At 33.8% G+C, this 26476-nt stretch overlaps 3 protein-coding genes across 3 annotated transcripts; 1 reads left to right on the forward strand and 2 right to left on the reverse strand.

Moving 5' to 3' along the window:
* Nucleotides 1-1519, forward strand: LOC113231016 (ejaculatory bulb-specific protein 3-like). Its single transcript, XM_026465156.1, has 3 exons — nucleotides 1-125; nucleotides 519-718; nucleotides 1313-1519. The coding sequence occupies exons 2-3, from the start codon at nucleotides 529-531 to the stop codon at nucleotides 1501-1503; spliced, it is 381 nt and encodes a 126-aa protein (XP_026320941.1). The 5' UTR covers nucleotides 1-125; nucleotides 519-528; the 3' UTR covers nucleotides 1504-1519.
* Nucleotides 1520-3676: 2157 nt separating this feature from the next.
* On the reverse strand, nucleotides 3677-5399 carry LOC113231017 (ejaculatory bulb-specific protein 3-like). The gene is made up of 2 exons (XM_026465157.1): nucleotides 5198-5399; nucleotides 3677-4032 (listed from the first exon to the last, which is right to left on the reverse strand). The coding sequence occupies exons 1-2, from the start codon at nucleotides 5379-5381 to the stop codon at nucleotides 3845-3847; spliced, it is 372 nt and encodes a 123-aa protein (XP_026320942.1). The 5' UTR covers nucleotides 5382-5399; the 3' UTR covers nucleotides 3677-3844.
* A 10552-nt stretch (nucleotides 5400-15951) lies between these two features.
* LOC113231014 (ejaculatory bulb-specific protein 3-like) lies at nucleotides 15952-17326 on the reverse strand. Its single transcript, XM_026465154.1, has 3 exons — nucleotides 17281-17326; nucleotides 16650-16839; nucleotides 15952-16242 (listed from the first exon to the last, which is right to left on the reverse strand). Exons 1-3 carry the CDS (start codon nucleotides 17281-17283, stop codon nucleotides 16034-16036), a joined length of 402 nt encoding a protein of 133 aa, XP_026320939.1. The 5' UTR covers nucleotides 17284-17326; the 3' UTR covers nucleotides 15952-16033.
* Between the last annotated feature and the right edge of the window lie 9150 nt (nucleotides 17327-26476).

Consider the following 26476-nt stretch of genomic DNA (forward strand, 5'->3'; position numbering starts at 1 on the left):
AGCAGCTTAAGAGTCGATGATCCAGATGATTGCATATATAAAAACGGTGGATCGTGCTAGAGGCATAATCACTCGAGACCACTCATCTGGTACACACGTGAAAGCATAAACATAATCTTTTAAATGTGAGTATCTTAGTACAAGGTAGGAGCGTGGGATAAGCAGTTCACATACACCATTCCTAAAGAAACGTTATGTGGATTACTTAAGACCAAGTATGTTAGTTAATCTGTGATGTAATATTTGTTATAGATGCTACCAGTGGATGGTGTAGTAGTTTGTTTTTAAAAGTACTCATGATGTTTGACGAGCTGTTTATTTGACAATTTAATAACACTCGGTTTTAACTCCATACACTATTGCATTTTAGAATTTTCTTTTTTATCAAGTTTCTATCCTAAATATACATTTTATAAAACTTGTATAATCAGCATTTGTTTCCAATAATGCGATTTTTTCCACATTTAACCATTCTTCTATAAAATCACAGAAAAATAACATTTCAATAAAAATTTCAGCAAATCCAAAATGAAGACCATCATTGTCTGCATCCTTGCCCTGGTCGCCATTGTTGCGGCACGCCCTGACACGACGTACACCGACCGCTACGACAACATTAACATTGACGAGATCCTCAACAACAAGCGTCTCCTGACGCCTTACATCAAGTGTATGCTTGACCAAGGAAAATGCTCAGCTGAGGGCAAGGAACTTAAATGTAAGTACTTAATATACATTTACCACAAGACAATAGTACACATGGTGTACACAAAGTGAAGCACAGAATTATCAAAATGCCGTTTTTGCAAATCTAAACATTTTTAGAAGCAGTAAAACTCCTTGTGAAAGAATTCATCCAGGGAAGCACTGTACCTTACCTATTTCTACCGCTAAGCAGTAATGTGACTATTACTGCGTTCCAGTTTTGAAGGGTTAAGGGTGCTGGAGAAATTAAAGTCACATAGGACTTGTCAACTTATGTCTCAGGATGACGGGCGCAGTCGCAAAGCCCCTAAGATCTTTGCGATTTCAAGCTCTGAGTGGCTAGTGCCAAACCAAACCAAACCAAAGTTGCAGTCAACTGCTATAGATAGGCGTGTCGGTTATCACCAGTCGCACGAGTTGTTCGTCCCGTCACTAGGTATTATAAAAAAAAATATTGTTCCACATCATTCAAGTCCCATTACTTAGCAGGAGTCTCGTCTTAGAAGAGGTTTTAGGTTACCATCACCATTGGGCCAATGTGTTTGAAAAACGTATAGTCCCCGAAGGATTTACTATACACTTATTAATAAAATATTTTTATTTCCAGCTCACATCAAAGAAGCCCTAGAAACCTATTGTGAGAAATGTAACGATACTCAGAAGACCAAGACTCGCCAGGTTATCAGTCACCTCGTGAACAACGAAAACGAGTACTGGAACCAGCTCACAGAAAAGTACGACCCCGACCACAAGTACACCAAGAAATACGAAGACGAACTCAGAAAGATCAAGGCGTAATATGACCTGTAAAATAGGAAAAACATGATAACCCATATTGGGGTAATCACTCGCCTAAACAATAAAGTGATACCCAATATTGGTTCAAATTACAAAATAAACTTCCATCTATTAATACGTTAACAGACAATGATGATTTTAGACGAAAAATTTTAGTTGTTTGATATGAAGCTTTCTCAAAGAAACAACTGTCTTTAAATATGTACAAAGAATGTAGTATTTATCTATGTATCACCAGTAAACTATAGAAAATAGTGTCATAAAAAAAGAGTAATAAATTGTTATCTGAGATATGATTTTTGTCTTTTACTTTATTAGATAGATATGTTTTGAGTTGTGTACTTACAACACCACAAACAGTTGTTGTTTGACACAAGTGCTTGTATTGAAACGTGAGCAAGTGGAGGATTCAAGTCATGAGACGCAAAACAACTTTGCTGCCGACCGAAACACGCAACTTTTCACCTCACTAGCGAGCAAAATGGTAGATGACAGAAAAACAGTTGAACTATAACAAATTAGTTTTAATAAACAAAATTAGTTATCGTAGTCAATTTAATGTCAACAATAATATGAATAAAATATACCAACGGATTTATATTACATAAATAATGTACGACGAATCGCGTAGTTGAACATGTCATTTTTTTATTCATCACCTTTAAACAACCTTTTTTATTCATCGAGAGAAAAAGTTAGGTGCACCACTATCCATCGTCAAGTTCGAATTTCAAAAATCTTTTCCACGCTAGCGTGGTAAAAACGCGTTTGCATGCAGATTTCTAATGAGAAAGAAAGCCTTTCGGAGCTAGTGAGGTGAAAAGAACCATTATTTAACTATAGACTAAAAATAATAATATATTATTTCACTTTATGTTTACTAGAATTTTAGTGTACTGTATCACAAACTTCAGAGCACTTATATCAGTGATTGGTAGATCCTAAGTACCTAGTTCAGGTTTTTAACAAATATCGGGACGACATATAAGCTGGATACCAGAAGAACAACAAGACAAGAAGAGGTAGTCAAACATTGTGTATTAATTACCTGCTTGGTTACAATGAAACGCACTAGCAGCTCTATTAAACTCCACACCAATAACTAATAGTCCATGGAAATACCGTTCCCACGTTGTGAATCAGGATGAACTCGTGTAATTTAAATCTGTTATATAATTTTTAAGTGCAGGGAATGTTCATCTGTAATTGGTTCTCTACAGACATTGAATTCTCTTTTTGACGACTTCTTAATTATTTTCTCTTCTTTTATTATTGTATCTTCATTACTGTTTGATATCGTCATTCCCACAAATAATAATTTTCCAATTTCAGAATCATAACAACTTGAGACAATTTTGAGATAGAAATAAATAAAGCACTGCATAAAGTGATTGAATGGTTAAATGCAACTAATGACTTAAATATAAACATTAACGAAACAAAATTTATGTAGTTTAGGCCGTTTAATTGTAATCCGTTGCCTATTCAAGTGTACTATAATAATCAAGTGGTAGAAACAATAGACTGTTTTAGTTTCCTAGGAGTAAAATTGGATAAATATCTTAACTGGGAACAACAAATTGATCATGTGTGCAGTAGGCTAAATATATTTGTTTTTGTTCTACGTGAATTAAAACAAATAGTATCTCATAAAACCGCAATGTTGGCTTATCACGGCTACACTATGTTAAGGGCTTTTACTGTACTGTACTGTCCACGCCATTTGCGGTGCTAAAGCGGATAACATTTGCAAGCATTTGTTTAAATAATCTCAGTACAGAGTACTAAAAAAATGGACCTTAAAGCTCGTGGAATTACATCTATTTATCAAGTTATATTGAAATCGCTTACCGGAAGGCTTGGCGAAACCGGACTCTTCCCCTAGTTCGCCACTATACGGAACTTGACACAGGAGATAATAAAAATCGGTTCTCACTACTCAAAGTATATTAAGAGAAATAAGATACTGTACGACAATATTGATTAATGTAGGTAAGTCAAGTGAAGAGAGGATTATCAGGATCGTGCAGAGTGCGTCGACCAATCGATAGTGTCTGCCTAATCAAATGTGAATCTAAAGTTTATAACAAGCGAGTCTTGGAACTTTCGCCTGTTATTAAGAAAATTGAAACAAAATAATTAATTTTCAAAAATAATTTTATTTTTAATGAAGCAAAAGCAATTATTTTATTTTGTATTATTGTTTGGAACAAATAAATTAAATCTTTAAAAATTTGTAGACATGTCGTCATAAAAAAATACAATAAATAATTTTATATTGAAATATAAACCAACCAGAACACAAGAAATGAAATTGCTATTTGATTGGATTTTAATCTACTTAATCTTCAGAAGCCAAAAAAGCTTCATAAATTTCGACGTATTTGTTTTCAGGGTCATATTTACCCTTCAGCTGTTCCCAATAATCAGGTTCGTTATCTTTAAGGTGCTTCACAACTTTGCGAGCCATCTTCCGCTGGAATTCTGTACATTTTGAACACGACGTCTGCATTCCGTCTTTGATATGTACTGGAAACAAAAACATGAGTTTAATGTTTGGTATGCAATGAACATGGCAAGCACGACCCTCAATTACCAAGGAAACACTGCAAAATTGTATTATATTAATAAGACATTAAGGCTCGAATTACATTAAGAGTTAACTTTTTTAATGCTTTATTACAACCTGAGTATGTTCCATACATCTTTGTTATATTATACATCGCAAGGATATACCCTCGGTGTTTTGTAGAAAGGGTGTAAGCGACATTTTGAAAACAAAATCAGAGAAGCATGTTTTAGGTTTCCATGATTATTTTAAAATATTCACATCCTGTTTTAAAATTTTAAACTTAATTATAATAAAAGCTTAATTTTAAAACACACCGTAAATGTTTTAAAACAGTCGTTAAAACGTGAAACATCTACGAAATGTCCCGCAAACCCTTTCTACAAAAAAAAAACTTCTAAGTTATACACACCCATATGATACAAAAGTCTGAAGTTACTACTTCAGACTTTAGTAGCATATATAATTTTTACATTTTAAGATTATATGACTTCCGACTGAGACGCTCAAGGTGGCGTGACAATGCCATTGCAATACAATGAGACAAGGGAAAACAGGTTCTTAGTATTTAAAAGAACATGCAAGTTTTAAGTTATTTGTTGCAAATTACTTAATTATATTTATTGATTTCTATGGCAGTCGGCCACTGTGATGACCGGCCTCACAGCCACATCAATCTGATTGAAAAATCGTTTTAACACGGTTTTCAATTGATTTTTTGTTTTTTTTTTTCATCCTGTTAAGTACTGTTAATGGTAATTCGTTCAATATTGCTTTATTTATTTCATACATACAACTATTTTGACAGGACCATCCCAATACAATAGTGTAGCATTCCATAATGTTATCAATAACATAACATAATATTATAACAAAAATTATACTAACAATTATTGAAAATTAATAACAGTTAATGAAAGTTAATTTATAATAAAATACATTAATGAATAATACACAATAAAATAGAATTAATTATGAAGGAATCAAAAACAGTGTTGCTTTCATGAACTCAAATATGAATGTTTATTTATATTTAATTAATATTTCATTATTATAAGTAGGTGAACATAGAACACATACGATATGAAGTCGTTTAGGAATTACGCTTTATCGAAGTTTACATACCTTTCAACTCCTTGCCTTCCGGAGTGCAACGACCTTTGTCTAATAAGCATTTCACGTAAGGAATAAGCAATCTTTTATTGGACAAAATTTCGTCAATGTTTATATCATCGTATCGATCCGTATATTGTTCACAAACAACAAAAGCAATTACAGCAAGTGCAACTGTAAGTATTAACAACTTCATCCTGATCAACTCTCCGGTTCACTGAAAGATTCAAGTTATAATGTGTCCTATTTATAACTACTTATTGGTGTTAATGGCGGAAAATGCAACGGATTGCTTAGTTCCATTGTTTAAGTCCTAACGATTTGACTGTGTATCAATGCCTGATTTAATACAAATGTTGATTACGGCTAAGAGGAATTCAGATATGCATGGAAGGATTCTGTAGGCTCTCTGGATATCATAGTTTTGAAATGCTGAATTAATGACAAGCAATAATACGTCGTTTCATACTAGCGAAGTACACTTCACATAACAGAGCCACGTGTGATCATATCTAAAAGTTTTTCTGTAATATCAAGTGACGGGACGAACCAGTCTTGCACCTGGTGGTAAGCAAAGCCTGTCCATAACAGTTGCAGTATCGCTCAGCTTTAAATCGAAATGATCTGCCCTCAGATCACTGCCACTGTGCCTGTGGCAGTTTATGTCTCAAAGTGTTGAGACATAAATTGGCATGTCCCACGTGCCTGTAACTACCTATACCACTATTCCATTTTTTTATAATACCATGTGAAGGGTCGAAGAAGTAGGACGCCTGTGGTAAGCGACAGGCCTGTCCATGTCAGATGCAGTGCCTTAAAATCTTTAAATCACAAAGATCTGAGGAGCACTACCACTGCGTTCATCACCATGATACATAAGTTGACAAGTCTCATTTTTTTTATCATACTAAGTGACGAGACGAACAAGTCGAGCGCCTATTGGTAAATGACATGCCTCTCCATAACAGTTGCAATGCTACTCAGAGCTTTGAATCGCAAAGATCTGAGGTGCACTGCCTCTGCGCCCATCACCTTGAGACATAAGTTGACAAGTCCCATGTGCCTGTAATTTCACCCTTACCCTTCAAAACCGGAACTCAGTAATACTCACATTACTGATTGACGGCAGAAATAGGTAAAGTGCTTTCAGGATATGAACGTCATAAATCTCAGTACAGAGTACCTACTAATAAAACCGACCTCAAAAGTTCGTGGAATTAAATCTATTTGCCAAGTTTTGTTGGAATCGGTCACCGAAAGGTGCGCTAATTGGAATCGGTCACCGAAAGGTACGCTAAACCGGATTCATTCCATAGTTTGTCACCCTTAGAGGTATAATATTTTCTTCAAATTTAATGGGACCACTACAGAGGTATCCTCTCTCCACCAAAAAAAAAAAAATGAATTGAGAACCCCTTCCTTTTTTAAAGTAGTTTAAAAATAATAAGAACTATATGAAACAAATTATGTATTCTTCTCTGTTTAAGTATAAAAAAGTTACCGACTAATTTAATTCGTAGAATCGTTAAATCTCTCTCCTAAAAAGTTGCAGATGTGGCGTTATGACATCAAGGGTGCGTGTCTCAATTCGGCTTGAAGGCAATATTCGAGCTACTTCAGAATTTGTAGAGGTGTTGTTGTTACAAGAGGAATAATCTTATTGCTACTACAACCATGTGTTACGGCCGTAGGTTTTATTGAAATAATTGTAACCTGTTGTGCTGTTGTGGTTAACCAGTAAGTTAAACTACTTCCCTGTAACCGCAAATAGAATTGACCTTCGGAAAAATTGCTTGAAATTATATTTGCAGTCTAAGGTATAATATACCGAGATTTTAGTCAACAGAGTAAAACTAGTCTACAGTAAAAAGTTATGGAAAAACATTTTTTGTTGTTAGAAGATGAGTACTTTATCCGCGATAAAATTTCGTTTAATCTATGTTTATGTCACATTAGCGAATATATTGTATATCTATCTATAGTTTGTCTTTTTTGAAGATGGAGTAAAATGACAGTTCATCGCGCAAGTGTTGCAAGCAGCTAGTGACTGCAGTCGACAAATTTATATTCTTTCGATTGTCGACTGAATGTTGGACACGCGAATACAATATACACTATTAAAAATACAAAGACGACACGTATTTTAAAGTTTTTAATTTTAATTCAATATAGATAATCAAATATGCATAAAAAAATATTTCGTTAATAGAAGGCCAACTGTCTAAATAAGAATGAAGAAATCAATAACGCAATTAGTAATCATTAGATCGTCGTAACATTCACAAATCATACATTTCTGGCAAAATATTACCTTGGTTCACAATCTAACGATGAAAATGTCGACAACACCTACATGACTATTTCAAATTTTATGAAAACTGGCAACCCTGCAAATGTCATTTTACTCCATCTTTAAAAAAGACATCCTATATAATACCTACTTTGCTCTTAGCTGTAATTCAAAAGCTTCTTCTACGATATTGTGTTATTGTAAAGGCAGCGTCACAGGTGGACCGGGCTAAACTTTCTGTATAGTACACAAGACTGGTACTATAAACATATTGTAGATTTTTGTCTAGCTGTGATGAGAAAAGTCATCACGTTGAATCTGTGCTGTTAGATGTGATGAGTGCACGTTTATTGTATTTTATGCATTTCTTTCATTAAAACAAACTGTATTTGTTTCAAATTTGTTTCTTATTTACACAAAACATTTTCTTCAAATACAAATCGATGCAATACTTGAAGAACCTGGATTTGGAACAAAAGGAAGTTGAAAATGTTATGCTTATTTCGCGAATCGACAATTAAAAAGAAATTTTTACTTTTAATTTTTATTATCTATTAATTAATATAAGAATCCCGCGCTAAAGGATTGTTGGACGATCAAAATATAACCCTAATATCTTATCCTATATACATTTTTTTGTGAACTTACTTCACTAGTTTGTTATTTATAATTATAAAAATAATCCTTTAAGACGAGTCACTGGCGGAGCAACGGGAAAAACTGTTTTGCTAAATCAAATGGTCTAGGTATTTACTATTAAATAACGATCTTACAAAAAAATATACGGGACACCCTAAGGATATTGTTTAAAGAATCTGCTAATTTGTTACACAATAACATGCACATTATCCGATAATATAAAATCCTGAAAACAGGCCAAAATAAAAGTATAAAACGAATTATTTAAGAATAAAACATCTAACATTCTAAGGTCAAATGGGGTAAGAGGAGCACCGGGGAAACAATAATGTAGTGTTGTAGTGTTTATGTGTAAACAATCACACATCTTAAGGTAGTTTTTAAGGCCTGCAGCAAAATTCTTTTTTCAGTCAGGAATTTTTAGAAAATTTAATATTTTAGTCGAAAAGAAAAAAAAATTACATAAGCTCTAAAATAATGGCGTAATCTAAGAACAAACACAAAAATGGCTCATTGAACGTTAGCTACGTGGTCACACTACTTCTATACTAAATTTCAATTGATTTAGTGGAACGGTTTTCAAAGTAGAGTGGTTTTGGTGACTAGAGAACAATAAATCTTGTTTATAAATTTATTTTTGGACCAAACATTGTTTTTCTATGTGTTGATTTGTAAACGAGTGGTTAAAAATATGCTTTTGTTATGCTCTGTACGAAAAAAATGTGTCCTGTTATGTACAGGCGTGTAGCTTACCATCGCGCACACGACTTGTTCGTCCCGTCACTTGATGTTATAAAAAAAATTATAACAGATTCGCTTTTTTTTAAATTGTCACCCCTGACCTTAACCTGTATGTTCCTCTTGCCCCAAAACTCGTTTTTCACTTGTTTTTTTTTTTTGATAACTATAAATTATTTAAATAGTTTTAGGCTCAAATTCGATTGAAAAAGTTTTACTTAGGAATTAACTACGTATATATTTAAATATACATTATATGAAATACGATGACAGTTCCTCTTACCCCATTTTTTGGGGGAAGAGAAACGTTAGCACAACCTGAAAGTTTTTGTCAGATACATCGTAAATATTAATTTTAGCGTAATTGTCAAAACATGGAAAGCTGATAAACCAGGGCAAGATTAGAGTATTTCGAAATTCATATATAACATTATTTATTCTTCCTAGAGCTCATAATATTTGTCTCGAAATAAAGTATATTCCTCTGACCCTATCTGACCTTACATAATTTTATGTAGAGAAATATTTATTTAAGTACTACAGGTACAGGAAGGTTCTATATCTGCTAAATTTTGGTTTGCAACTGAAGCCGTGTTAATTATAAAATTCACATGTGTCCCAAAACTTGACGCCGCGCCAGTGTCAAATTTTCTCTGCTTGTTCTTATTTTTAACCGACTTCAAAAAAGTAGAAGTTCTCAATTCGATTGTATGTTTTTTTGGATGTATCGCATGCAAATATGGCACATATTTGTAGTTGAGTGTTGTTTGTGCAGCGAAAATTTCAACATCGAAATCATTTCAACATTTGAATAACTTACTTTAAATACAAGTGGCAGGTTTTTTAATTTCTTTTCAATAAGAAGTGCAAATCAGATTTTTTTTAATTACCTAAATTGACTATTCTGATGTATTAGTAATTTTTTTTTACCGTTTTGCTTTACATTACGCACGGATAAAACATTATACGTGGGGCGCACTATAGGTAAGTTTCCGGAATGAATAAGAAAAAAATACTATAAATGGTCAGAAATAAATTTATTATTTCTGAAAATATTCTTCGCTAGCGTTAATGCACTTTTTCATACGAATTAACCAATTTTGAAAAGATTTATGCCACTCCTCCGTGATAGTCTCTGAAACATATTTTCCATACTCTCGAAGAGATGATACTGCATTTACGGTTATTTTACGGAGTTTGTCAATAACTTCCGGCAAACAAATAGTCGTGTACAAATCACTATTCACGGTACAACGATTCTCCAAAGCAACAGTAGCCACGTATCCAGTTTTATTAAAAAAAGAAGCAATCATCCGCTTAGAGGCACTTTGCACGCGCGCCACTTTGGTTGCTTTCGGCTCATCTCGAAAGACCCATACGCTCGATTGCTTCTTTATTTTGGGATCGTAACTATAAGTCCATGTTTCGTCACTTGTTACTATGTTACCCACACCAAATTTGACGCCCCTTCGTTGAATCTGGTAAGCATTGCATTGCACCAAGTGACGCGATCCGTTTTTTGAGCCTCAGTCAAATTGTGTGGGATCCACCGAGAGCACAGCTTTTTCATAACTAAATGTTTGTGTAGTATTGCTTGTATGTGAGTCATTCCTATACTTAAAGATGCCCGAATATTATGTTATGTCACATGCCTGTCTGTTTTGGTCATACGGCGCACAGCATCGGCATCAGCATGTTTTTGTTGTTCACGGCAGTGGACGGGCGACCTCACATAATTCGTCGCTGAGATTCACACGATCACGTTTGAATTCTGTAAACAAGCTGTAAATAGTCGTCTTGCATGGTGCTTCATCGCCAAAACCAGTTTGAAGCCGAGTAAAGCGCCGCTGAGCTGTTAGATTACATTTAAAGTCGTAGAAAATCATACTACGAAAATTTTCACATGTTAAATCCATGGTGATGTAGATAACTAATTTCTAAAATGACGCCACAATGTAGAAACAAGTGACAGTCAGATGAAACAAACTGTATTCTATTGCCAAAGAATTCCATTTTCAAATGTGTAATTACTTTTTAAATGTTGTTTATATGTAAGTGGCCAGTAACGGAAATGTATAGTGCACCCTATGTACAGCCACTGACGACGTCATTGAATGTCAAATAAAGGTCAATACTATTTTTTGAAAAATATAAAAAAATCTCAACGTAATATTGACAAATACATAGAAAATATTATTCAGCAACCTTATTCCTCGAAATGGATTTTGAAATAGATAGTTTGAAAAAAAAAAATTAACAATGCCCATTATGCAGGTCACAACCATGTATCGAGTAATGCATACACCTGTCTATGTCTAAGGATCTCTAAACAACCTGCTTCCTGTAACAGATCTGTTTACTAGATTATTCTATTGGTAATCACGATAATTTAATAATACCGTGAGAATAATTAGCACATCTTGACACTTCAAAGTACTTAAGACATATAATTACATTCTCCAACAGTCCAACAATTTTAATGCTGTTTTAATTGTTTCTGAATGATTTTTTGTTTCGCGCACCCATTCATAGCCCCGCACTAGTGAAACCCTATATCGCGGTTGTCATGGACACCATAGACAACCACAAATTAACACCCAAACTCACGAGAGAAATAAATGTAGGTCACACAAATATTTTTCCCGGCACGGGAATCGAACCCGGAACCTCTTGCCTGGCAGTCCAGTACGGTAACCGTTCGGCTACGGAGACAGATTTGATTTGACGTTTGATTGATGATTGATTCTCAAATTATATTCCATGGGCAACAGCATACGTCTGGAACAACATTTGGGTCGAGTAACTGAATTCGCTTTCACTGTTCCCATAGTAAAATTTGTTCTTATTATGTATTCATCATATTACAATCATTAGCAAATACTCAATCTCGGAAACTATCGGTGTAACCCTGATTAAATTTTAACATTTACTTTTAATACTACAAAATTACTAATAGTATATACTGAATGTTCAGATTGGCTAACTAATGTATAATATAGAGCCTACTTTAGTGACAAAAATTGCGTATGTCTCCTATTCTTGTTTTTTCAAAAAGTTAAAACGCCTAACATTTACAGTAGAGATTGGTAAATAAAGAAAAACTTAATGATTTTCTAATTTGCTATTAACTTAAAACAAGGAGTCGTCAATTTTTTCAAAAATTTTACAAGATTTCTTTACGAAATTATTTTTAATCTGCTATCGTATATTTCTTTAACTGTAATTGCTAGTTATCGATTATCACAAGTACGACTTTTTATACTACGTTCAATATTTCAGAACAGTTACATACTAAACAGCGCTCCTAGGTTGACGGTCAAGCAGCAATTGACAGCTATCTCATCCTGGCGAAGTGTTTTAGCGTCACTAGCCTTGTTTAACACATTTACTCCTTCAACGAAATTTTCAAACTGAGTACATGCCTGATTGATTGCATGATTTCTACCATTTTGAACTCCATTAGTGTTGTCATGGGAGTCAATTGTCGGCAGCGAAAGAGGGTAGATAATTTAATTTTATTTTATTTTATTTCTGTTTCGTTTTGTAATTATTTATTTGTGTCTTACGTTTGAATGTTTTATAACATCATTGGTTTTAGTTATGACTTTTTTCTGTTTTGTTTCGTTTTTCCAAACAAGATGTCACTTTGGGTAGTCAAATAAATGTATTTTCTTACTTTATTTTTTTAATAATACGAAGTGATGGGACGAACAAGTCGTGCGTCTGATGGTAAACGAAACGCCTATCCATAACAGTTGCAGTGTTATTCAGAGCTTTAACTCGCCTATGGGTATTGCCACTGCTCCCGTCACCCTGACACATAAGTGGACAAGTCCCATGTGCTGTAATTTCACCAGCACCCTTGCCCTACTAACCCGGAACACAGTAATGCTCACATTACTAATTGGCGGCAGAAATACCTTCTTGGAAGAACTCCATCACAAGGAGCTCTACTGCTACAACTTTCTACAAATTCTTAAATCGTAACAATTGAGCTTGTAACAACACGGAATACCGGGAGAATAAAAACAAGTCATACCGCGGTAACTACAAAACCTGTAACTGGTAATAATAACGCACATACTCAACATAGCCCCGCAGTAGGGAAACCCTGTGTCGCGGGTGCCATGGACACACACATGGACAATCACAAATTACACCCAAACTCACGAGAGAAATAAATGTAGGCCAAACAAATATTTCTTCCGAGCCTGGGACCTCTGCGTGGCAGTCCGGTATGGTGACCGTTCGGAGACAGTTAAAATCTAAAATTAAAATAAAAAAGTGGTGATAATCGTTTACGGAATCAACACAAGTATTTTAAAATCTATATAATAACTTCATAATTCGTATAGTAAAGTCATAAGTGATCGTACGTCACAAGTATTTTTATCACATAACAGCATAACAGTCATAAAAACAATACGACTTACATGAAACAAATTATGTATATAGGTGAAATTTTATATCTCTTCTATTTAAGCATTTATAAAAAACGTACCGATTAATTTTGTTCGTAAATTATTTAAATTTCTTTACCGAAAAGTTGTAATTTTGCAGACGTGACCTTATTACCAAGAGGGCAAATTCTACATTGATTCCAAAAATAGTTGTCTCCTATATGCCTCTAGACTCCCGCAGCTTTAAATTAAGCTTAATCTAATGTAATGGCGTTGGTTCATTTCCGCATAACAGTAAATTGTTGAATCAATCACTTTGTAAAAAATATATAGTGAAATTGAGGATATACCCTGATTACTCTACGGTGTGAAAACACGATTCGTAAAAAATTTTGCGACACAAGAAAACGTAGCGGTTTTCTTGTAAATATAATCATTGGTACCTATACACCTGTGATTATTTTTATATCAACTGAACTAAATAGAACACGTATACTACAGGTACGATATACATTTTTCAAATGGTTTTGATTTCGTTTGTAAAAAAATAAAGTCTGAAATAAAGCTGCCGTACAATGCAAATCCCTAAGTAAAATGAACCTTATCAGTACGGGAAAAAATTGAATTCAAGCTGAGGTTGTATCGACTATTAATGATACAACTTATCTATTGAAGTACACATGTCTGTTTACATAATTTTTTTTCATTGTTCATATGCAGGCTAATCTTTAAGATTATCTAAATGTACACAAGATGTGTGCCGTAGTGAGTTTTAATATCTAGACATTTAAAAATAATAAAATATACCTACTTCAAATTCAAAGTCTGTCTAGAATCGAATTTTGTTGTTACTTTGATCTATTCTTATTATGTGTATAATTATATTATAATACTAATTACATTACACAACATTAAAACCTCTTTACATTCACAATTTACTCCTATAGCTGTAATTATATTCACATTTGCTCACGTGTGACAGTTACATGTCAAACAGGTCATTTTAGATGCACTATTTACACTTTACTATGTATATAATTATTGTCAATGTATAACTTTACTCATAGTCGTTATATTTTTGCTTTCAAATAATTTAATCCCTCTCGTTGGTCCTGACTGAAAACCAGCGCCTTAGGAAACTTTGGCATATGCTGAGTCAGTGCCGTTTCACTGCTATGACAAACATGTTTTGTTTTTTCTCTTATGCTTAATCTGTATTTGTGTTATATCAGTGAATAAAGTGTTTATCTATCTATCTACTTTTGGTTTTTGTTGTCGATGTTAAATTTCTCAAGCGACAAGAAATACAAATTGGATTCCCAGATGTAGGTCGAAACATGAATTTTGATAATTACATTTTTTGTGCTACTTATTATACTTAATTATAGCATACCGAAATCGTTACATATATATTTGTAACATATACACAAGTTACAAATTAATGAAAATAAAGTTTCGCGTACAATGTTGGATCATAATTATTATCGTCGTCATCAACCCATTTATACTACAGAGGTGGTAGGTGAAACCATTAGACTACCACGAATTTTTCAAAATTGGTTGATTATCGATTATTTTGTGAGAAAGTACGAACATATATAAATTAAGTTACGTTATGCCAATGTAAATTATTTTTGTGTAAATAATTGATTATACGTACTTATTCACACCAAGTTCGCATCGACAACGTGCTTACATAATAATCTCAGTACAGGGTACTAAAAATAGCGACCTCAAAAGTACATGGAATTACATATAATTACCAAGTTTTATTCAAATCGGAAAGTGAGCAAGCCCGGATTCATCACCTAGTTCGCCACTATACGGGACTTGACTCAGGATATAATAAAAATCGGTTCTCAATACCCAAAGTATATTGAGAAACAAAAACGCCTTGAATTGGAGAATAGCAAAATCAACCATTGTAACAAATCTACTTTATGTAATTCTGCACTTTTAGTTCTCCAAGAATCCGCTAGATGGCATTGACCCTGATTGATCCTTGATTTAGCGTTATTTCTGAATCGCGGTGTTAAGATTTTCCCTCGAATGGTGACTACTCTAACACAATTTTGTTAATGTGAAGAGAAATCTGAGAATACAGAGAGCTCAGTAAGGCAACCAGGAGTTGAGTCCCTTATTGGGAATGGCTACCCGGATCTTCTGATATTTTGCACGCTCATATAGGGTGAAAGATTATCTCGCGGAACGGTTTCCAGGAGTCGAGTCCCTTTTGTGAACAACTACCCGGACCTTCCGCATATAAGGTGAAATTGTATTGGCGACATACAAGGTGAAAATAAAAATCTTCTGAACCATTTGGAATTTCACTTGGCTTATTTTTGGTAACCTCATCCAACGGAAGAAAGAACCTCCCCTCCTTTACACCATTAAAATAATAGCTTCTTATACATTTAGGCGCTATTTATAAAAATGAACCTTCATGCGTGAACAGCCCGCTCAGAGGTGGATAATTTTCTTCAAAATTAAATGGGACCACTATGGAGGTATCCCCTTTCCAACAAAAAAAGAATTATGGAAATCGGTTCACAAATACCGGAGTTATATTATTACAATGTTATATTATTACAATGTTATATTACAAAAAAAATATACAGTTGAATTAAGAACCTCCTTTTTTTGAAGTCGGTTAACAAACAAAACACAAAATTACAAAATATAACCTTTATTTAAAAAGAAGGGAGTACAAAAGACTAAGAAGAAGTTCTACATCACCTTAGGAACTCTATGGTTATTTCTTCGTTCTTCATTTAATTTTGTTTACTTGTCCTCGGGGATTTCAATGCCTTTTTCCTTAGCGATGGTTTCGTACTTCTTGCGGAAATTGCCTGAAGGGTCATATTTTTTACACAGTTCCTTCCACGCCGGCAGTTCGTTCTTGATCAAGTGCTCGATGACTTTATGTGTACCTTTCTGTTGATTTTCTGTGCATTTCTCGCAGCCGGTCTCCAGGGCATCTACTATGTGTTCTGGTGGAATAAAACATTTATTTACGATATGATCGACAATTCAATATCTGTTTATTCTTTAGCTAGATTGAACAAAATACATGAACGTGAATCATTAAGAGACGTCAGATGAAATTTGACGAAAACTTTTTTTATTGCAACATAGAACACGGAATTATAAATAGTTCTATGTAAATAATTAAAGTGATAAAGTGAGCCACGAGTGAAACACATAAGCACAACATAGAGTGGTGTGTCAAGAAACATTTAGGTCAGCATATTTATTGACACTAAAAGCGTATATGAAACAAGACTGAATAGATTAGACAGTCTCGATAAATAGATGTAGACATTATCCACAAAACTTTTTTATTAAGCAAAAGTTTAGTCTACAAAATTATATAACAAAAATATTCAAAATTCCTCACCTTTCAGCTCCTTCCCTTCAGCAGTACACTTTCCTCTTTCCATCAGGCAGTCAATGTAAGAGTGCAACAACCGCTTGTTATCTAGGATCTCCTGGATGTCAATGTTGTCATATTTGTCGGTGTATTTTTCTTCCTGAGCAATGGCGGCTGCGATTAAGCAACTAAGGAACACCACATAGCGAATTACTGCCTGGAAAATTGGAAAAATACAATTAAATTCGACTTAAATTTCACGGACGGTCGAACTTCTCTCATTTATATTAGTGTCTCGAAATTTCTTTGAAAACGAGAAAATATCTGTAATCTATTAGATGATTAGCACATCTCGGTGTTCAAAATATAATATAATTATAGGAGCGCAAAAGTATGATTGTAATCAACATCGTTTTTTTACTAGCACAATCTAGAATGTCGACTTAAGACATTCCTAAACAGACCTTAGAAAAGTAAAATAATGCTCTACCAGATCAAACTACAAAGTGAAATAATCAATTCCAAATTCACATTAATTATATCACTGCTAACATGAATCACAGATCACAAACAGCAAACCAAATACAAAAATATAATAGAGAAAAGTCCGAGAACAAAATGCAAAATTTTTAATATTTAAAAACTACCTTGAACCTACCATTTCGAATATTCTCAAGTAAATGATAATGAGAACCAACCGAGCATGGTTTATGAATGTCCACAGTCTCTATTTATAGCAGCTACTTCGTGCATCAAACGTCTAATTTGCCCCTCTGTACATTACATCGAATGTACAAAAACCACACTATACAGGACGATAATTTATCACAACGACAAAAACACATCAATAGCAAGTGACAAGCCTTGTACGTTATAGTACGTTTAACAAAAGAGCATTGTTTTTTATTTAAAGATGATAAAAGTTGTTCTTTGAATTTTTTAGGAAATTTAAATGGCGGGTTAGCCTTAATGGAGTCGACAGCACATCGGACAATAATATCATTCAACGCCATTTTTCACAAACACAGCCATTAAGTTAGAAGTTCTCTTTGTTTTTAATTATTCCACTTGTACTAAACTTACACCAATGCTTGCAATGCAAAAGTCACTATTAATGCTTTATGTTAAGAGGGTCTAATTAATTTAAGCATTAGTTTCAGACGTGCTTAAGTTTAGTGCGAGTGAACGTTACATTTCTGTCCTAAATTTAATTAGCAGAATTACTACTTAGTAACTAAACCGCCTGTTATCTTATTTCGTGATACATACAGTTCTCTCTAGTCTTTTTAATATGCTTTCCTGTATGGTTCAATATAACTTCGATTTGTCGATCAGTATGTAAATGTAAACTTTAAATGACAAGTATAAATAAAATGCATGGAAAGTTCCAGAACACAATCTTAACTCAGTTTAAAAAGTGAAAATTTGGTTGACTATATGACTCAGTGTTGCTATAAATTACTAAACTAACTTTAAGATGGTGATAGGTAAGTTTTATGACGTTATCTAACCCAAAGGGCGCAAAGTGGATGTAGTTGTAAACGAGAACAAACAAAAAACATGCACGAATAGGACAATATAACGTATTTCATGCGGCACGTCGTGCGGACAAAAAATACTCTACTGAATGGAAAAATCAAGGACCGCTAAAGACATGGTCGTAGAAGAACTACACCACAGAAGTCTTCCCAGCTTCACGGGCTCAAGTGGGTATGTGTGTCGACCTCGACAATTTCAAAGGCTGTACAATTCATCCTGTACATATAAAAAATATTAGGGGGAAACACAGTTGTCCAAATCTTCCGTATGGCCAAGATCATTTGGTGCCTCCTTGAAGATTTTATGCATTGTAAATTACTTTTTTGCTACTATTGTTTCTTGAAATCAACTTTAATGACGTCTGAAACCACAAGGGCAGTGAAAAAATGTAAATGTAAGTATGACATTTAAAACGTACTGCCTAAATACATACATATTAGGTTAAATTAATTTCCTTATAATATATAAATTCAGTAACATCCAATTAAATGTTTCTCAGTGCATGAAATTGAGTTTTTTAAGGCATATTGAAAAAAAAATTAAGAGACTATTGTTCTGGCGGTGTTCATTTGCAACGTGTTTGTTAAATGTCTGCTTTTGGGTGTATTGTGGTCCATATAAAGTGCTATGGAAAGTGCTTGTGTAAAAAATAAATTATAATTTACAATATTTTTATTAAAATACACCGACCTTATTTTTATGCTAGGTTTTATTGAAATCGGTGAATGGAAAGTGGGTGAAACTCAAATAAACCGGATTCATCCCCTAATTTGCCACCCGTAGAGGTGAAATATTTTCATCAAATTTGAACAGGACTACTACTGGGGTACGCTGTTACCAACAAAAAAGAATCATTAAAATCTGTTCACAAATGTCGGAATAATCGCGTAACATTGCATACAAAAAAAAAGCACGACCGGGAGAAATATGTGTATGGCCTACACTTATTTCTCTCGTGAGTTTGGCTGTAATTTGTGGTTGTCTATGTGTGTGTCCATGGCACCCGCGATTCAGGGTTTCCCTAGTGTGGGGTTATAAGTGTGTAGAGTTATTATTATAATAGATAAATTTATATCAATAATATCACAAAAATTTCAATATGATCACTAATGGTGTTAGGTAGATATGGACTGTTGATCTCTACATTAATTTGATTAAAGATCTTTAAAAAAGGTAAATTTGCCATATTAACCATGCTTGCCAGGTAGGTTCACTGTCAACAGTGAGTCTGAGACTAAAATTTTTCACACGGGAATCTCCTGCATTTATCTTTGACAACCTTTTGGATCAATCTTAAATACTTTTGTAGAAATATAAATCACGAACTACTTTGGACATTGCTTTAGATAATCAACACCAAATGTTGATAATTTGTTCAGAGTTAATATAAAATTAGTATAACATCACTCAGTAATCAATTCAAAAATTATTAGCAGTTTTTGGTTTTGAACGTTATTCAAACTCAAACTCAAATAATTTTTATTTCTAATTATCTTTGTCGTTTGATTCGATGAAGCAAAACAAGTCGGGTTTTTGTAGTTTCTGTTTTCACGTATTTTACATTATTTATAATATTATTAGTTATTATATTGTTTACATATTTCTAATTTCCCTCATGTATTAAACTGTATTAAAAATGTTCTCCTCACCTATTTCCAATAATTTATACATATATATTTAATAATTTATACTTTTATTATTTATTTTCATCTCGTTTGTTGCACTCAATTTTTACGTTGATATAATAACTGTGCAGAACAGTCAAAATGTTTTAAAATCGGCTGTGACCTTGCGTCATGTTTGGCACTGTGTTAACCTTTTTGCAGTCACTGGTCGTGGCAATCGCGATGACATAAAAATATCACACCACGGATTTTTGTCATTCAAGTACCTTTGATTTAAAACCTCGTGCATGTCAAATTTTGAATATCAACCGGGATCTTAATATAGAAGCGCACATTGCATTTGTGAAGACAACAGTCAAGAATAGTGAGTTTATTTTTCCTCATATTAGTGTAACGTTTATCACTATTTTCTTATAAAAAATTTACTATTCCTCTCAACATAAATTCAATTTTCATAAGTGTATTGTGATGCTAGTGTAATAACGTTAATTTCTTTAAACTTCTTACCCAAGGGCTCTCTCTCATTCAATGCACAATAGAACGTGATGTCAATAAAAATAATACAACCAACACACATATAAAATTTATTATACATTATTAGATCTATTACAAAAACAGGTATCTATTATAAAAATTCATTTTAGTATTCGAGTGTACTAACCTTGAATATTATTTAATATTTCAAGATAATGTACTAGAATACTTAAATAATGAAAAATGGCACCGAAATCACGTGAAGGAAAGTTATCTGAAAATTACCCTTTTATTTTAGGACTATGATATTTCAAATAGACAATTTTATTGATTTAAACTTTTTATTTTTATTTATTTGAACTTCATTGCTCACAAAGTAGTTACAAATGGCGGACTTAATGCCATTAGGCATTCTCTACCAATCAACCGGAGACCTGAGTTCAGAATAAATAACAGGGGTGCATAATATGACTAATAAAAACAGACACGATCAAAATTTATATATATTTATGATACATTATTTACACACAATATAAAATATACATACGATATATATATATAACATATAATATATGATTATATCAATATATAAACATTATAAAACATTATCCATATTATGAAAATTTGTAAACGATAACTTACTTTAGACACTTGCAGACAATGCACATAATTCGCTCTCTTGGTGTAATAAAGCATAATTTGCACAAATTTCAACTTTTCAGGAAGTAGGTTTATACAAGTATATATAAGATCATTGTGTTTAAAGATTCTGCGATCGAAATTAATCGATAAATTTTAAACATTCTATGGTTTTTAATTAACACCTTTCTATATTTTATATTTTTTCTCATTGTCATTGTGACTGGATGATAAAAATGTAGTAGCAGTAAAGCTCCTTTTGAAAGAGTTCGTCCAGAGAATTACTGCCACCTTACCTATTTCTGCCGCCAAGAAGTAATGTCAGCATTACTGTGTTTGGGTTTCGAAGATTAAGAGTGCTGGTGAAATTAATAAATAAATGTAAATATTAGACAACATCACATACATTGTTCTGATCCCAAAGCACTAGGGAAACCCTGTGTCGCGGGTGCCATGGACACACACATACACAACCACAAATTACACCCAAACTCACGAGATAAATAAATGTAGGCCATACAAATATTTCTCCCGGCCCAGGAATCGAACCGTATGGTAACCGTTCGGTCACGGAGGCAGTTAAGTTTCTACACTGACCCGGCTTGACTGTGCAAGCCACTCGACCACGAAGGTCGTCGAAATTACAGGCACATGGGACTTGTCACCTTATATCTCAGGGTGACAGGCGCAATGGCAGCATCCCTCAGATTTTTGCGATTTAAAGCTCTGAGTGGCACTGCAACTGTTATGGACAAGCATGTAGCTGCCATCAGACGACTCTACTCTTTCGATAAAAGCATTTTTGGTGAATGATTACATTGGACTTTATTAACAAGGGTACGAATTAAATATCTAATAATTTAAGTTATTTAAATTCATACATGCATTTATTAGGTTACACGCATCACAAGGTTAGTTCAAAAACAATCATAAGTTATTACTTCCTTTACCTTTACACAATTAACTAATTGATACTATAAACGCCAATTAACCTGTTCGCGACAAGATCTAGATAACGTTGATGTGACGATAAAGGATAAACCACAAAGCATGCATAAATAATCAACAAATATACACCCAGTCACAATAGGCATTCTCAAGGAAAAATTAATTACCTATAGATATAACTAATCGAAGAAGATTAAATGTGAGGTAGTATTTGTTCGCAGTTCTATATGTATAATAATAGTAATGATTAGCCTATTTTAGGCTGGGAACAGGCATCCTCTCACAATGAGAGGACTTGTGCTCTAATCCTCACTAGGGCCTATTGCGGATTGGGAACTTCACATATCATTAATATGCCGCCGATATCAATAGAATATTTGTCCTGCAGAAATGTGCGATTAGGGTTATTTACAATCTGGGCCCCAGAGTATCTTTGAGAGATAAGTTTAAACTAAGGAAATTAACTTTCTTATACTAGCGTCACAGTACATTTATGAAAATATAATTTATGTTAAGAGGAATAATAATTTTTTTGTGAAAAATAGTGACAGACATAACATTAGTATGAGGAATAAAAATAAACTAGCTGTTCTTGATAGTCGTCTTCACAAAGATACAGATTCATTTAAGGGGCAATGTATACGCTTCTATAACAAGATTCCGGTAGATATACAAATATAGTAAAACAAAATCTTTATACTAAAGGTTATTATACAACTTCTGCGTATTTGGATAACAAAAATCCGTGGTAGTAACCCGTTTAGCTCATGGAGGCTCGATCTCTGATGTTTGAAAAAAAAATATATACTGTAAAAGTTGAATGTGTACAAATGTTATTTACAAAGAGCAACCCCTAGAGTTTCTTTCTCATTCTGAATCTGTCTTAGAAATGAGCAGTAAATGTGACGATTTAAAGTGTAATTTTGCTTACCTATGAAATAAATAATATTTTAATTTTGATTTTGATATGTGTTGTAGACGTGTGCAGGTTTCTTCACGATGGTTTCCTTCACCGAAAAGCTCATGGTAAATTTCAAATCAAATTTCGCACTGAAATGCCGAAAAACTCTTAAGGTGCAAGTTCGGATTCGAACCTAAGACCTGCTTGAGACGGTTGATCAAATCTTTAGGCTACCACGGCTAGATGTAATGTACAAAATAAATTGTGGATTATATTTACTCCTTAAGGCTCAATTTATATTGCAGCGGAACGGAATGGAAGCGAAGTTTTGTAACGATATTGTACACAGCATAATGAACTTTATGCTCAATAGTGTAACGTACAAACTAGATACGAGCCAAAACCTTTCACGGAATACGCGAGCATTATCGAGCATGAATTCAGCTGAAGATTTTAGCTCGGATCTAGTTAGTCCGTCGCAATATAAATTGAGCCTTAGCGTCAGCATTATAAAATTTATTGACATAATGAATTTAAAAAAAGGACTCATGCCATCATGCTTTTAGTACCAGTAGAGCTCCTTTTTAGCTTTCATTCAGAGTAATAGAAAAGTGAAAGAGTTCGTCAAGGGAAGTACGGCTATCTTACAGTAATGTGAGCTTTACTGCATTCCGGTTTTGAAGGGTAAGCGTGCTGGTGAAATTACAAGTACATGGAACTTGTCAACTGATGTCTCAGGGTGACGGGCGTACTGGCAGTGCCCCTCAGATCTTTGCGATTTAAAGCTCTGAGTAGCGCCATTCAGAGCCTTAAATCGCAAAGATCTGAGGGTTTCATGTACCTGTAATTTCACCAGCACCCTTACCCTTCTAAGCCGGAACGCAGGAATGAGAACATTAGGCGGCAGAAACAGCTAACGTGGAAGTACTTCCCTGGACGAACTCTTTCACAAGGAGCTTTACTGCTGTTAAAATAAACTTGATGATACTTGATGAATAAACCTTACACATGTCTTTAGTTTTCTCCTTTAAGAATTTTCTCTAAAGTCTGAGCAATGCTTTAACCAACTTTACGAAGCTTATAGCAGTCATGTATCTTCTCTACAGAAGCTAAAAGCCTAAAGCTCTGAGTGGCACTGCAACTGTTGGGGATAGGAGAGTCGCTTTTCACCAGGCGCACGACTTTTCGTCCCGTCACTTGTTATCATAAAAATAATCTGTAATTCCTAAAACATCGTGTAATTTAATGCAAACTAAGTGGCCCTTTCGATGCCTTGTATATATATTAATTATGTAGTTGCTAATTAGTCATTTAATAACAAGGCCGTTAGATAATGTAGGTACTCGGTGATTAATCGCATCTTAGATGAACTAATTTGATGTTAAACTTTGCGTTTCTATTCATTCCGGTAATATGACCACATACATCTTTCTTATATATCTTTAGATAAATCCATGACATGGACCACACCGTGTGAATCCAATAACAACTATACTGTGACCACTGTACAGATAGAATAGTCAATGTACTCAAAAGCTATGGAAGGAGTACAATGTTTACAACATATTCCGCTAATTCATTTGGGTGATATTCCTTGGAATGTTCCGTGATCATAATAATAATAATGATAACGCTCACACACTCTTAACCCAGCAGTAGGGAAACCCTGTATCGCGGATACCATGGACATATACATACACAACCACAAATTACACCCAAATTCACTAAAGAAATAAATGTAGGCCATACAAAAATTTCTCCCGGGCCGGGAATCGAACATGGCAATCCAGCTTCTTGGTAACCGTTTGACCACGGAAGCAATTTCCAATCATATTGAACTGCAACTGCCTTATTTGCAAATAGTTATATAAGAACGTCTACAATGTTCTTAACAATGACTAGATATGTGACTGAATGTTAAACGGTTTTTGCTAATTAGCGATTTAGCGAAAAATTTTTAGGATGGTTGTATCCTGTACAGACATAAATAGGACGGAAAAATAGAAAAAGAAAAACGAAAATGATTAAAAACTACTCTAAGAAGATCAAGACGAATTAAACAACAAAAGGTTAGATGTAAATGAATGTGAGTGCAAATTTAATGGAGGGTTTACATTGACGTCACTTGTCAGGCTTCTGCGCACAAATCACGTGGATGACTCCGAGCTTGCCATTATTATGGTAAAAAGTTGTTTATTAGTGGTGATGCAGAGGTTTGATCTTGTGACTCATTTGGTGCTCTTTAGGGGCCTGTTTAAATTGCCTGGCAGATCTTATTAAAGTAAACAGTTGAGAACGCAAAACAACAAATCAAAATTGTTTGACTTTGGGTGTATGTGTTAAAGTGCTTTTATACCGGCAAGGCGAGACGAAAACTGAAATATCGCCAGTCTATTTCCACCAAAAATTGCTATCAATAGCAATCGTGAGCTCGCGCTGAGGTTGTGGAAAAGCAAGAACATTAAACTGTCAATAGAGTAAACTATTTGGTTGATAAATTTTAAAAATTCGATTGCAAAGATTATATATTTACAGAAAAGAAATCTTTTTTCAAAAACTCGTACGTACTCTACAATCTCGCAATTGAATACGTAACTAAATTAATTCTATCTACCACCCCCCCACGTCATTGCATGGCCTGTACATAATAATGATTATTTTATTGACAACCGTTGAGTATATATTTTTTATTCAGGTCATAAATCACAAGAAAATTAATAGTGGGCATACCTGTTAAAATCTTAATAAAAGTGGAGATATCATATTATCTTAAATCAGAATGATTGTACAATTTTTATTGAAGTTATAACATCGTTGAGATGCCAAAACCGATGAACATTTTGTTCCTACAACGAATTACCTTTCCAAAACCATTCGGATAACAACCACACAGGTGTCATTAAGCGTTTTTGTGAACGTTTTAACACTTTATTCATGTTATATTGTATTATAGAGACGTAATCTATGGCAATTGTAAGTCGATTATTCTATGGAAAAATGACAATGATCATCCTTATGCCAGGTTGTCGATTATTGTTTGTTTAAATGATATGTCTTTTTTAACCGGCTTCAAAAAAGGAGGAGGTCCCCAATTCGACTGTATTTTTTTGTATGTATTTTACGCGATAACTCCGGTGTGAACCGATTTTGATGATTCTTTTTTAGTTGGAAAGAGAGCAATCTCGATAGTGGTCCCATTTAAATTTGAAGAAAATATTCCACCTCCAAGTGTGGCAAACTGGGATGAATCCGGTTTCGCGCACTTTCCGGTAGCCGATTACAAATATGTTAATTATAGTCGTCGTTTTAACTCAATGTATAAATTGCGATAGCTAAGACTTACTATCTAAGACTTACTAACGTAAGTGGCTAAACAAAAAAAAATGGCTCCTGTGAACTTATATTCCAAGGGTCTTAGTTTGTTACCCCTACCTGCCTTATACATTTAATACATAAAACCAAAAAAAACACAAAGAAACTAATACATTCGTTTACCAAAAATGTTGACACTTTTGGGAATAATAAAATTATTATAATATAATTAATTTATTTATTTTTACTACAGAAATTCTGGTACTTATTGCATACATTTTGTAGCGATGACAAAATAATATTTAATTTTAGCTGTAATAATTCTTTGAATGTATATAATCTAAATAGACAGCCGATTTGTGTAAAAAATGTTAAATATTCGATTGTCTTATCAAATGCAAGCCTGCATAATTCTG

Source organism: Hyposmocoma kahamanoa, unplaced genomic scaffold, assembly GCF_003589595.1.
Source record: "Hyposmocoma kahamanoa isolate Upper Pololo Valley unplaced genomic scaffold, ASM358959v1 64, whole genome shotgun sequence".
Lineage (NCBI taxonomy): Eukaryota > Metazoa > Arthropoda > Insecta > Lepidoptera > Cosmopterigidae > Hyposmocoma > Hyposmocoma kahamanoa.